Here is a 14,384-nt window from a genome sequence, read left to right on the forward strand (position 1 = left end):
TTATGCTTCTTGATCTGATCAATAGGATCCTCTACTTTTTCACCAAAAAGGTTATCCCCCCGGCAAGGAATATCCGCCATTCGCTGCTGGACAGAATGATCCAGGTCAGAGACACGCAGCCATGAGAGTCTATGCATCACTATACTTTGAGCAGCGATCCTGGATGCTACATCAAAAGTGTTGAACGTACCCCTAGCCAGGAATTTTCGACACACCTCCTGCTGCCTGACCACCTGGCAAAAAGGCTCGGCTTGCTCCGAAGGGAGTGCATCAACCAAGCTAAACAGTTGCCTTATCGAATCCCGCAAGTGAACGCTCGTGAAGAGCTGGTATGATTGGACCTTGGCAGCGAGCATAGCGGCCTGATACGTCTTCCTCCCAAAAGAATCAAGAGTCCTAGCTTCTCTGCCTGGGGGCAACGAAGCATAGTCCCTAGTACTCCTGGCTCTTTTGAGGGCGGAGTCCACCACCATAGAATTGTAGGGTAACTGAGACCTCATCAATCCAGGTTCACCATGGATCAGATACTGGGATTCAGCTTTCTTCAGGATCACGGGGCCAGAGAGAGGGGCCGACCAGTTTCACATAAGGACTTCCTTCAGTACCTTATGCAGCCTCTAGGTGGAGAAGAATAGTCCAAGACTTCAAGCATCTGAGTACTGGGCTCATCCTCAACCTCCACAGGGAAGGGAATAGCCGTAGCCATTTCACGGACAAAAGAGGAAAAGGAAAGACTCTCCGGTGGAGATAGTCTCCTCTCTGGTGGAGGGGAAGGTTCAGAGGGAATCCCATAGGATTCAGAAGAAGAAAAGTACCTGGGATCTTCCTCTGACTCCCACAAACGCTCCTGTTCAGTATCAGATAAGACCTCTCTTAAGGTACTCTGACATTGGACCTGCCTCGACACCGAGGAACGTTTGAAGCCGCTGGGTGTCTTTGATGACATGGAAGGAAAAACGGCTTCGATGAAATTAGACGACGCAATTGTGCCAAAAAAGTAAAGGCCACAAAAAGGGAGAAACCCGACCACGCGGGTCGAAAAGAAAGGAAACTTAAAAATAGGCAAAAAAGTAAAAGAAACTATGGGAGTAAAATTTTTTTTTTTTAGAAAATGACAAAATAATAAAGAAAAAAAGAAAATAGTCGTCAGACTCTGTTCCTGGGCCAAAAACGAGGAGAGCAGAAAAATCCTGTCACCTCATCGCGGACAAAAAAAGAACTAAGGGGCACGCTCGCGCGACAAGTCGTCCGCGCATGCGTGGTGTGCGTGATTCACGCACCAGAAGACTCTGGGCAAAACATTTTTATTTTGCGGAGAAATATTTGCCGTTTTCTGGGCAGACATGGACGCCGACCCACATGTGAGAACAAGCAGCCTGCTTGTCCTCGGAGAAAGTAATTTTACACATTATGCATAAGAAAACACAAACTAACATGCTTGCAACCTCTCTGTTCCGAAACAGCATCCCTTGGAAACAGTCAGTTTGTGAGAGCTCTGAACTGTTAGCAGACAAAACCAGACACAAAAGAAGGTAAAGGGAAAAGAAATTCTGCAGCCAATAACCAGCTGCATTCTACCTAGTGGCCACAAGATGGTGACCTTGACACTTATGGTGTACACAACCTCAGATTAATTAAAGTGGATTACGGTAGACTATATCAGTAAATGGATAAATTACTACCCTTACCCAAAAAAATAAATAAGTATAGTATATATGCTGTTCATTTCATGTAAGTCCCTGCTCCACGTGTATTTGCAGGTTCTGTATTTTAAACTTGAGGGTTTAAAAGAACACAATGTTCAGGGGCTGAGGGAAGTTTAACAGTTCAGTTTGATTGAACTGGTCCAGTTTTGGTCTGCTGTGGTTGATTGGTTGTTTCTGGTGCAGCAGCCAGTGAGTGAGGAACATAACATTTCTTTAGTGCCATTTTCTTCGAATTTCATATGCTACCATCACAGGCTACCTACTACACAGTGATTAAATGACACAAGGCCAACACGTCTGCTGTGAAAAAAGATCCTTTTAGTTTGCCTCACCTTGGCAGAAAATCTGTTTGAAGACACTGGAAGATGGACAAGAAAAAAACAAAACAAAAACAAAACATAGTTAGGCCTTACACAGAATACCACAAACTGCAAGTAGCAGCAAGGACTGCAGACACAGGAATATCTGACATAAGAACATGAGAATAGCCATACTGGGTCAGACCAATGATCCATCTAGTCCAGTATCCTGCTTCAGACAGTGGCCAATCCAGGTCACAAATACCTGGCAGACACCCTCTTACCATTCACTGGTAATTACTAGCACCTCCCAAAACAAAACCCACTTACAGCTTAAAGGAGATGTGCTCTCCTCTCCACAGAGCCAGCAGTCATGAAGTTTAGAAAGCAGATGCAAATATATTCAAAGAATTAAAAAACTCAGATGTATGATCCGAATAAGCCTGGAGAAAGCCATGTTGTTCTCTCATGTTTTCACTGATATACATTAGACCTCACTTTAGAGCAGCCCCACAGGCAAGAAAAAAAATTACATCTTACTTGCTATATTTCATTCCTTTAGTCCTACCAAACCAGCCCAGACCAGTGTATTGTGTCCATCTACTAGCAGATGGAGAGTGAAAGTAGTTTCTCATGATTTGCCCTATACGGGCACCATGTAGACACAGGAATTCAGTATTTCTCTTGACAAAGCAGTGATATCACCCTTAGTAAGAGTCATACATAATATAGTTAACCCAGGATATCATTCCTTTATCCGAAAGGATGAATCTGGAAATGCAACTCAGAAGTATAAAGGGTAGAAAAACACTGGTGTTCTTGCACAGCAAAAATCAGGTAAAAATGGTGAAACACTGAGCACTGAAAATCCTCCAGAATGGACAAAAAAAAAAAAAAGCACTTAAAACTATCACATGACCTCAAAAGGCACTTTAATGCAGTTAGCATGCTACTACTACAATGCACACCCTATGAGAACCACCTTGTGACTGAAGACAACCCAGTGCTGGCAGAACCCGATACTGAAGGCAACTTACTGCTGACAGAACTTTGCCAGAAGAGATAACATAGCACAGGCAGACATGGCTACTGAAGGTAACAGAGAAGACAATGTTGTGTAGGCAAGCCCTTAGCATGGCAGGCAATGGAACGCTGGGAAGCCTTAGTCTTGGCAGGCAAGGGCTAGCAGACACAACCTTGCTATTGAATATTATTACAGAGTTCAAATAAACTGTTGTCACCAATGTCAATGGCATGCACATCTCTTCACCATGGTAAGTAATGCAGTGTAGAGAAGTCCTTTGCTCTTGTAGGCAATGTAGAACAAGGCAGCCTTTGCCATGAAGGCAACAGAGTGGGCAAGACTTAGCCACTAAAGGCGGAGGAGTGGCCTAGTGGTTAGGATGGTGGACTTTGGTCCTGAGGAACTGAGTTCGATTCCCACTTCAGGCACAGGCAGCGCCTTGTGACTCTGGGCAAGTCACTTAACCCTCCATTGCCCCATGTAAGCCGCACTGAGCCTGCCATGAGTGGGAAAGCGCGGGGTACAAATGTAACAAACAAACTAACAATGGAGCAGGCCAAACCTTGCCATTGAAGTCAGTGTAGTGTGGGTAACAATTTGCCAAAGAAGGCAATGTAATGCAGGTCAGCTTATGTCCCTGCAGGCAATGCCATACAGGCCAGACCATGCCACTGAAGACCACAGTGCAGTCCAGACCTTGACAAAGGACACGTATAGCAGGGAAGACATTGCCACCCAAGGCAACCTACTACAGGTTAGATATTGTCCCCAAAGCCTACATGGTGCAGGCCTGACTGCCACCAAAGGCTACGTAGTATGGGCTAGACCTTGCAGCACAGGTAAAACTTTGCCTTGCCATAGAAGGCAGTGTAGCATAGGTAGGCCTTGGCCCTGAAGGCAACGGAGAGCCTGCCAGGTCTGCCACTGCCTACCATGAACTGTAGGACTGACATGCGCCAAAGACAATCCAGTGCAGACAAGCCTCTGCTAGAAAGAGGATTCAGAGTAGATAGGACCTCTCCAAGACATAACAGTGGAAGAATTCCATGCTACTACTAACCTGAGTTACTAAGACACTGGTACTTAAGGCAAACTAGAACCTGCTGCCAAGTCCTAGTGACAAGGTAGTGCTGGATGTCTGCCATCACCATGGACAACAGAATGGAGGCTGCAGTTCACTACTAAAAAGGTAACAGAATGCCATGAACGCACTGCCATAAAAATCAAACATGTTGGGAGCACGTGACCACTGCAACCATACAGAGCCACCAGTATAGCAGCACTGAAACCCATATAGTGCAGGGTGCACCATGGTACTGAACACGCCATTGTGCCGGGAGAATACTGCCACTGTAGGATCAATATTGCCATCAGGACACTGGGGGAAATTCTATATATGGCACCTTAAAAATCAGAGCTGTAAAGCCATGTGGTTAGCGTGATTCTATAAACTACACCTAAAGTTAGGCGTAGTTTATAGAATACGCTCACGCACCATTCTTGCAACTAAAATTTAGGTGCACCCATTTATGCCACCTAGGACCAGGTCTAATACCTGCTCCTAAGTTAGGCGCAGATCGGGTGTATTCTATACTAGTGTGCATGGTATTTTGAAAAGCCCACAGCCCAGCCATTCCAAGCCCCCTTTTCGACTGTGCGCATCAGAATTTACGTGCACCGTGTTATAGAACATGCCTCAAAAGTTGTGCGTGTAAATTCTAATTAGAGCCCATTAGTGCTGCTAATTGCTTAAGTACCAATTATTGGTGCTGATATTAATCAAGTTGTGCATGTAATTTGGTCTTGCAGCCAAATCAGCACACACAACTTAAGGCGCCGTATATAGAATTTGGGTTATTGCCGCCAAAAAGGTATATAAAGAGAAAAAAAAAAAAACACAAACATATTCCCATGAAATAACTAGGGAACATCCAGCATATTTCTCCTGAAGACTAGCATTGCAGCCAAGAGGAGAACCCTGAAGATCTTACAGTGCCTCCAGTATTTTGCTAAGAAAGCAGGTTTAGCCAGCCATGTGACATAGCAGAATTGACAAAAGCACCACCCCTAGCAATTTATGGCTGAAGGACATGAAGTGCTAGCAGCATAGCCCACTGTATGAAAAATGGCTGAACTAGGAACACCACCACTGCAGACCTCCTAGAGTAGCTAGCCTAGTAGCAGTACAGAAAAGCCAGATGACAAACCCGTTTGAAGGCACAGAAAAGGAAACATACCCAGAGAAGGCAACTTATAGCAAGTTGGTCTTCTGGACTGATCTGGCAGAACTATAGGAAAGAAAATTAGCAGGTAAGAATTTTTCCTTCCATGTCATCCTTATCAGACCAGTCCAGATCTGTGGAATGTAACAAAGCAGTCCAGAGAAGGTCGGGATAGAACTGTGAAAGGAGAATAGCAATGTAGAGGGAGATACCAAACCATAAAGAGATTCCTGAAATAAATAATCCACTGAAGCTCCCAAGGTTTGCCCAGACAAAGAAGCTGGTTTGAACTGGCGAAGGCCATAAGAAGAGTGTGGACCCCTGCCCAGGGAAAGGGAAAGCTAGCCATTTCTAATATCCATTATGAGAATGTGCACCAGAAAGAAGGTGCTAAGCCAGAGTTAAAAGAAACTTAGGAGAGAGAATTTTCCAAAATAGAGACTATACTCTGGGATACAAAAATATGCTTGTTTATACAGTTTGTTATGAACGATTGCCCATTGTTGTTATATCTTTTAGAATGGAAGTTTTAGTTTGTTGTGATTTTCTATCAAATTAATGGATTTCTTATATGTTTTTTTCTAATATAATATGTTATTTTTAAGATGTAAACTGTTCTGTTTTGTGAATGCAATTAGAAACGGTATAGTAAATAAATAAACGATAGAAGTTCAGAAACCAGAGACACCAGCAGGCTCAAAAAATACCAAACACATAGGAATGAAGATATGAAAAAGGACACCCCTTTAAAGACAACATACAAATTATTGGGAAAATAAAGCATAGCTCCTGACCTGGACAGTTTAATTCCATGAACAGCCTGTGCCTCCAGACATTTTCCTGGTACACATTTCCTCTGGTGATCAGAAAGTCCCACTTCTTCTGCTATGCAGCACTAATAAGCATAGGCACATAAAGAACAGCTATACTGGGTCAGAACAATGGTCCATCTAGCCCAGTATCCCGCTTCCAACAGTGGTCAATATTTTATTTTTGTTACATTTGTACCCCGCGCTTTCCCACTCATGGCAGGCTCAATGCGGCTTACATGGGGCAATGGAGGGTTAAGTGACTTGCCCAGAGTCACAAGGAGCTGCCTGTGCCTGAAGTGGGAATCGACTCAATACAAGTCACAAGTACCTAGCAGAAACCCAAATGGCAGGAACATTCCATGCTCCAATCCCAGGGCAAGCAGTGGCTTTACCCATGTCTATCTCAATAGCAGATTATGGGCTTTTCCTCCAAGAACTTGTCCAAATCTTTTTTAATCCCAGATATGCTACCCGCTGTTACCACATCCTTTGGCAACGAGTCCCAGAGCTTAACTATTCTTTGAGTGAAAAAAATATTTCCTCCTATTTGTTTTTAAAAGTATTTCCATGTAATTTAATCGTGTGTCCTCTGGTCTTTGTACTTTTTGAAAGAAGTAAAAATCGATTCACTCTTACCTATTCTACACCACTTAGGATTTGTAGAACTCAATCATATCCCCTCTCAGCCATCTTCTTTCCAAGACGAAGAGCCCTAACCTCTTTATCCTTCCCTCATTTGAGAGGAGTTCCATCCTTTATAATTTTGGCCACTCTGCTTTGACCCTTTTATAAATTCCGCTATATCTTTTTTGAGATACGGCAACCAGAATTGAATGCAATACTCAAGGTGAGGTCACATCATGGAGTGAAAGGCTGTAACCTTCCTTTACTAGGAAGCCTGGCAACCTGAACAAGTAATTACACAGTGTGAAGGCCTATCAAGTAGCCAAGGAGCTCCTTGGCCATAGAGAATCCTGGTAAGACTATACATAATATGAAGATAAGTAGGCCTGTATAAAATGTCTCCAAGGATTGTGCTGGCCTTAGAGGAAATATTCTGGAAGGACAGGATCCACAAAGTGCTGGGCTGCTTCTAATAATTATAGAGCTCCTTAATAAGAAACGAAAAGATATGCTGGAATTACACATTCCGCTGACTGAAAACGCCAGAGCAACCATTCACATTCCAGAATGTAAGAATAAAGAGGGAATGAACATAATAGTAAAGACACTCTCCACAAGATACCAAGACCAAATTCAGTATGGAGTGACATGAATATAAATGCTGTCATGGGAGGAAATTAAAATCTAGTGTCCCAAACACTCATCAGTAGAATACTCTTATTGAATCATTGCTTATCCACAAACAAATGTTTGCCATATCCAAAGCTGCATTACAGTGTTAATTCACATACATATAGCTTTTTTCTAAAGGGGATCATCATAGTATCCTGCTACACACACCATATGGGAACTGATCCCTTTGTGACAGTGGTATGACGCAAATCGTCATAGATTCGCTTAATATATTTTGTTGTTATTATTATTTGTTTTAATCTTAATTATGTCTTGAGCCTTCATACTTCTAAAGCCAACAGTGGAATTGAAAATGAGTAGCACTTAACTGGCAGTGATTTTTCACCAGGGAGAACCTCTGCCAACATGGTCAGGTTTTGATTTCCTTCTTCAGGGAAGAGGTTCAAAGTACATATCGCACAGCACTCCTGCATGGGGAAGAAAATGGTGGCCATGTTGGCGGAGGTTCTCCCCTGGTGAAAAATCGCTGCCAGTTAAGTGTTACTCATTTCAATTCCACTGTTGGCTTTAGAAGTATGAAGGTTCAAGACATAATTAAGATTACATTTTTTTTTTAATAACAAAACTTCATTGGCTACCAATACAATACAGAGCTAAATTTAAAACTCTATGTCTGATCTTCAAGGCCCTGAAAGGAAATGGCCCCGAGTACCTGAAGAATAGGATGATCCTCCACACACCGCCAAGGACACTAAGGTCCTCCCAAGGACTTACACTAACTACACCCTCTCCAAAAGACATTACACGATGTGATACCCGCAAGCGAGCCTCCTCCGGAGTAGCCCCCACACTCTGGAATGCATTGCCTGAAAGGCTCCGCTTAACACAAGACTACCTCTACTTCAGGAAGCAGGTGAAAGCTTGGCTCTTCAACCAAGCCTTTAATAGAAGAAGTAACTAACTTGTTAGTCTCACTCACACACACACACAAGGATTGACTCGGGCTTCACATACTGCAGCGGGACATGTTTATCCACTCCTACCCTAGCTGAGATAATATTTAACCATCTCTCTGACCTCACGTGCAACTTTCTTCAATCAATCACCTTACTTTCTAATTCTTCCTACTTTCTTACTCATCTATATGTTACAACTTTGCTTTACCCCTCACTACCAATTATAATGTTCTAGTACAGTGATGGCGAACCTACGGCACGCGTGCCAGAGGGCATGCAGAGCCCTCTCTGTTGGCATGCACGTCGTTGCCAGGGCCGCTGAGAGGGGGGTGCAGGGGGGACAAAATTCCCCGGGCCGGTACCGCAGTCCCCTCCACCCAGTGGTGTGCTGGAGCCGGCTCGCAAGAGCCAGTTGTTCTTGAGGGCGAGCCAGCTCTCCTCCCTCCCTCCCCCGAGCTACAGGGTCCCTCCGAGTACAGGAAGAAGGCATTCTTCGGGGCAGGCAGGAAAGATCCCCAGTCTTGCCTGCCCGCTGTTGGCGCTGACCCTCCCCCGCTGCCGGATCGCTCTTTAAAAATGGCCGCCAAGACTTCTGCTGAAGTCTTAGAGGCCGCCCTTGTAAGTCTCGGCGGCCATTTGAAGAGTGATGCAGTAGCACCATGGGAGAGTCAGCGCCGGCAGCGGCCAGGCAAGACTGGGGATCGTTCCTGCCTGCCCCGAAGAATCCACTAGACAACCTGGGTGGCTGGAGGGGGGCAGGGGAACGAGGAGAATCGCTGGGTATGGGTGGATGGAGAGGGGGGCAGGGGAAGAGAAGAGAATCGCTGGACATGTGTGGATGGAGGGGAGGGCAGGGGGAGAGGAGGGTTGCTGGACATGGTGGATGGAGGGGAGGAAAGGGAGAGAGAAGAAATGCTGGACATGATGGAGGGGAGGGAGATGAGATGAGGGAAAAGGAAGAGAGGAGGAAAAAACTGCACAATGGATGAAGAAAATAGGCAGAAGCTGGATCCACTGGAAAGTCAAGTCTGCGGAGAACCCAGCTTTTTCTTACAGATGTAGGGCAAGAAATGAAGAAGAAAGGCGGAAAGTAAAGAAATAAATGGAAAGGGAAGCCCTGGAAACGGATTTAAGAGGACAGATAGAAGCAGAATCGGATACTGGGCAGCATGATCAGAAAAACAAAGTCACCAGACAACAAAGGTAGAAAAAATCATTTATTTTCATTATAGTGTTTGGAATATGTCCACTTTGAGAATCAGGTGCTCAACATTAAAAGTTTATATTTATTTACTTATTTATGGCATTTTATCCCACATTAAACATGAATTAGATTGGAACCTGGGATCTTTTAATTTGCAACAGCAAAAAATCACATTAATTATTCAAAAGCATGCCAAATGCTTTTAAAGTTCTGTTATTCTGGTTAAATTGCCCTGTTGGCACTTTGCGATAAATAATTAGATTGTGGGTTGCTGTTTGGGCACTCGGTCTCTGAAAGGTTCGCCATCACTGTTCTAGTACATATTGTGTTGTCATATTGTATTGTTGTTCGAATATTTTTACTGCTCTAATTGCCTACTGCTCATGTTTGATCTATTCTTACTGTACACCACCTTGAGTGAATTCCTTCAAAAAGGCGGTAAATTTATTTAATTATTTGTTGCATTTGTAGCCCACATTTTCCCACCTATTTGCAGCTCAAGTGGGCTTACATTGTTCCGTCATGGCGATCGCCATTTATCCGGAGTGGAGAGATACAAGTGGTAATACATTAAGATCATGATTGACATAGTAGAGTAAGCAGTCAAGTATAAAGAATTCATATTCAGAATGAGAGATAAAGTGTATTGCATATAAAGCTCATTCGTGTAGAGTAGACATTGGTAGTAGATTATAGAGAGTCGCTGCGCTCCTCCGGAGTCTGTTCCAGGGCAGTGACGTGAGAGGCGGGAGAGGACGGCTGTAGAGCTGACAGCCAATGCATGATGGTTGCCTGTGGTGCCGCGCTTTGCTTTTTAAAAACAGCTGTTTTTGTAGGCAGCCGCTGCTGCTCAACAGGAGAAGCAGCAGTGGCCAGAAATGGGAGCTTGCGCAGCGTGTTTCGCAGGAGACGTGGCAGGTCTGTGTTGGGTGGGCGGGCCTGGAGGGAAAGTGGCTGGGCCTTGGCGGCGACCTCGGGGGGGTGGTGGGGGGGGGGGGGGAGCGGTGGCGACCTTGGGGGGGGGGGCGTGACGGAGAGGGCAGCAGGGGGGGCCTCGTGCTGCTGTCATGTGGTTGGTCAGTGCTGCGTGTGACGTCAGCCTGGGCTTCGGAGCCTAGCAGACCAACGCTGAAGAAAGCCACGGACACAGGCAGACAGACGCATAGAACATTGGAGGTGAGAATTATTATATAGGATTGGGGCATATGTCAGTTTGAAGTGAGACTTGGCGAACCTGTTGATCACTTGGGTGATGGTATCGTCAGTGAGTATGGCGAAGTTTGTCCAGATTTGGTCTGCTGGATATTCATCGGGGTTGGGTCCAAACATCAATGAATTTTTTGTGGTCGGTGGTATTGAGTGGTATCATGAATCGTAGTTTTACAATTTTCTCATTGAAGTATTAGCAAGGGTGTCTGCTGATGGGGTTGTCTGTGCTAATAAATAAATAAAACAAAATATATTAAGCGGATCTATGACGATTTGCGCCACACCACTATCACAAAGGGATTCAGTTCCCATATTTTTTATTTTATTTATTTGTTGCATTTGTATCTCACATTTTCCCACTTATTTGCAGGCTCAATGTGGCTTACATTATTCCATAATGGCGATCACCATTTTGGTGTGTGCGGCAGGATACTCTGATGATCCCCTTAGAAAAAGGCTATATGTATGTGAATTAACACTGTAATGCAGCTTTGGATATGACAAACATTTGTATGTGGATAAGTCATGATTCAAATAAGAGTATTCTACTGATGAGTGTTTGGGACACTAGATTTGAATTATATTGTATTGAGTCCCCACACAAGAAACTGACAATCTTGTAATTAGACTTCTCAATTATTGGTCATGGGAGAAAAGGCATTTGCACTTTTTTTTTTATTAGCATTTATAACTGATATACAAGCAAAACACTTGACAGCAAAGCACAAAAATAGCAATACAAAACAGGAAAAAGCATAAATTGCATTTTAAACCTCCTAAACGTGTGCCACTTACACCACAAATGGGGAGAACCAAGATTGAAGAATTAACACCCTTGAAGCAACAGGGACTAATTAAGGAAAAAAAGGTATGGAGGTAAAGATAAGAGGCTAAGTTGAAATAAACTACGTTATCTTCCAAATATGGGTTATTTCCAAGAAGCTCTGCTTCTAGTGCTTCAGCAGAACTGGCCACGGTAAAACAGACTTGGAGGTAAGGAGCTCCAGAATGGTCGACTGGCGGTAAAGGAGAATCACCTGGGCCTCAGATGGGAGCTTCCTGGTCTTCCCTTTACACTTTTCCCCCAATCGCTGAGGAAATCATCAGAGCTCTTCTTACTATGTCTTCCCATCAAGTCAACATCTTGTCTCCCTATGAACTCTGCAATTTATTATTTTTATTTTTTGCAAACATCTGCTGTCCTAGAACTGAACTAAGCCTCTAATCTCCAGTCTCACAGCCGTAGACGGTTGCCGTTTGCCTCCCTGTCCTAATTGGACCACATGAGGAACACTTGTAAGGCAGTCAGAGAAGAGAAATTCACTGTGCAGAGGGCACCTGGCATTCGAGCAGGCCTGAATAGTGGTGATCAAAATTCCACCCAGTTCGGGTGGCCATAGTGGCTTAACAGCCCATGGCCAGGCGCACTCAGGTTGGGAACACAAAAGCAGAGGGGAATGGAGCCATTAGAACAGCTGGTCCACAAACTGCTGACCCTTGCCATCAGCGAAGAAAAATGTCATGGCATACAGAAACACAGCATCATTGCCTGACAAAATTTCTGGTGTGGGTGTGTGTGGTGGGGGGGGGGGGGGCGGGGGGGGGAACAACAAACAAACAAAACATACCACCATGGCTGCTACCACACGCAATGCTGGAGAAAAACTGCTGCCAAAGCCCATAATCATTAGGTACTTTCTCCACATACATTTATGAAGAGAATTGAGCATGTGTTTGAAAATTTAGCAGCCTGCTGAAAGGAAACCAAACAACCCCCATGAATGAGAAAGTTACTCCTATATTTTACATAAACAAAACATTAAATGTATATTTGCTGTTTCCTATGATGGCCTACAGTGGAGTGGAGGGGTGGGGGAGGGAGGAAGGAAGGCACTTGGGACCCAGTGTTATCTTAAAACTCTGATAACAGGAGGTAGCACCCCTCGCCCTACTGACAGCCAGCCTTTAAACTGGATCAGTAGCCTGCCTCAAACACCCTGCTTATACTTCATCTGAGAACCATCCCATCTCCAAAAATCCTGGAAAAAGAGAGAGGGTAGAACCAGAGAAAGACTCAGAACCCACTAAGTATTTTTTTTTTTAAAGGATTCCTTCCAACCTTGAAGTAGGTTAGCAGAAACTGTTTCAGAAGCTCAGACAGGGCAATCAAGCCCAGAACCTGCACGGTGTGATATCCGCTAGGAGACAGAGAAAATACTGAATTCCTGTGCTTGCACGGTGCCTTATAGAGTGAATCACAAGGAACTACTTTTTTCCCTCTCTCTCTCCATCCGCTAGTAGACAGACACCCACAGGTCTGGACTGATCTGGTCTGGTAAGGACAGTATGGAAAGCAAGGTTTTCACTTTCACTCAAAGGAGGCAACAAGAACAAACGTGCAGAATAGCAGAATTCACAAGTTACAGGGATTACACTGCAGTAAGAACACAGAGGTCATCCATGGCATCAGTAGCAAGCTGGCTGCCTTAAAAGCCAGGACTAGCCAGAATCTTTCTAAGGACACTACAGATCTCACCTCTCCCACTTCACCCCAAGTACACAATATTACCTTGAAACATGATTTTTGTCCTGTCCAGCGGTGCCACAGCTGTCTTGGCAACAGCACCAGCCAGTGCCCCTGACACCAGGGAGTGGATCACAGACTTGTCATCCTTGGTTCCCTATAAACCAAAGGAAGAATTTTATAGCTCCATTAACTGCTCAAGTGTCCCTCTCCCTGCCAGACAGTTGGCGACATCTTTCCAAATACAAAAAAGATTAAAGGCACTACAAGACAAAATGACCTTGTTAGTTGTTTCCTCTACGGTGCAGGGAGAGCTTTAGATGGTTCTTCTTTTATCATGACTTCTGAAAAAATAGACTTGTTCTCTGTTGATCTGGAAGAACTTTGTCCAGCATTGTACTGGACATTCTTGGAGAAGAGCAGACCAAAACTAGACATAGCCCAAAAATAGTTTACAACACAACCCCAGAGTGAGGAAGAGAGTCTGCTTTCATCAATTGGTGATTAGCTGTTACAAACACACACCTTTCTGGTACCACTTGCCCATATCTAGAAACACAGCCATGCTGGGCACATGTATTTAACTCCTCAAGTGTTGTAACGTTATCAATAAAACTGTTTTTGGACTACTTCTAGTTTTGGTTTGTCTTCCTACTGCCTGGCGCTTGCAGATTGTCCACCTTCCTGTTTGTTTGTTTTTTAACATGCATGGGACATTCAAAATACTGGCTTTGGCATAATCAAGGCCACATGGAATGATGGCAGGATAGGTTTGAGAAGTTCCCTAGACAGAATACCTTGCAGCCACAGAGCAACATAATGGTTTTACATTTAGAGTGTCCGCAATAGAGCTAAACCATGGTATCAAGTTCATTTAACATGCATGCCCACCCTCAAGTATTTTTTCTGGGTCAGTCGGGAGCTCATTCCATGAAAGGTAACAGTAGTTCAATCTGCAGCTTATTGATAAAGGCAGGAGTTTAACAAGAAGCATCAGGAGACTAAGACAATGAAAGGATAATTTATCCACAACTTGAGAAGACCCCACTATCAACTGGGGTGTGCAGGATTTTCACCAAGAATGAAGCTGGTCTTTACATCCTTGCCTCATGTCATTCTATTCCAGTGGTGAGAACAGGGTTGGGAGGTTTCAGCACTGGAAATAATACCT

The 14,384-nt window shown here is 44.2% G+C and overlaps 1 protein-coding gene across 1 annotated transcript in view; it reads right to left on the minus strand.

Moving 5' to 3' along the window:
• SLC25A42 (solute carrier family 25 member 42) overlaps positions 1–14,384 on the minus strand; it is an 84,846-nt gene that overhangs the window by 36,948 nt on the left and 33,514 nt on the right. Inside the window, 2 exon segments of the mRNA XM_030220197.1 lie at positions 2,039–2,064; positions 13,259–13,370. Of these exon segments, the coding sequence (XP_030076057.1) occupies positions 2,039–2,064; positions 13,259–13,370 (138 nt within the window).

This window comes from Microcaecilia unicolor, chromosome 11 (assembly GCF_901765095.1).
Source record: "Microcaecilia unicolor chromosome 11, aMicUni1.1, whole genome shotgun sequence".
NCBI lineage: Eukaryota > Metazoa > Chordata > Amphibia > Gymnophiona > Siphonopidae > Microcaecilia > Microcaecilia unicolor.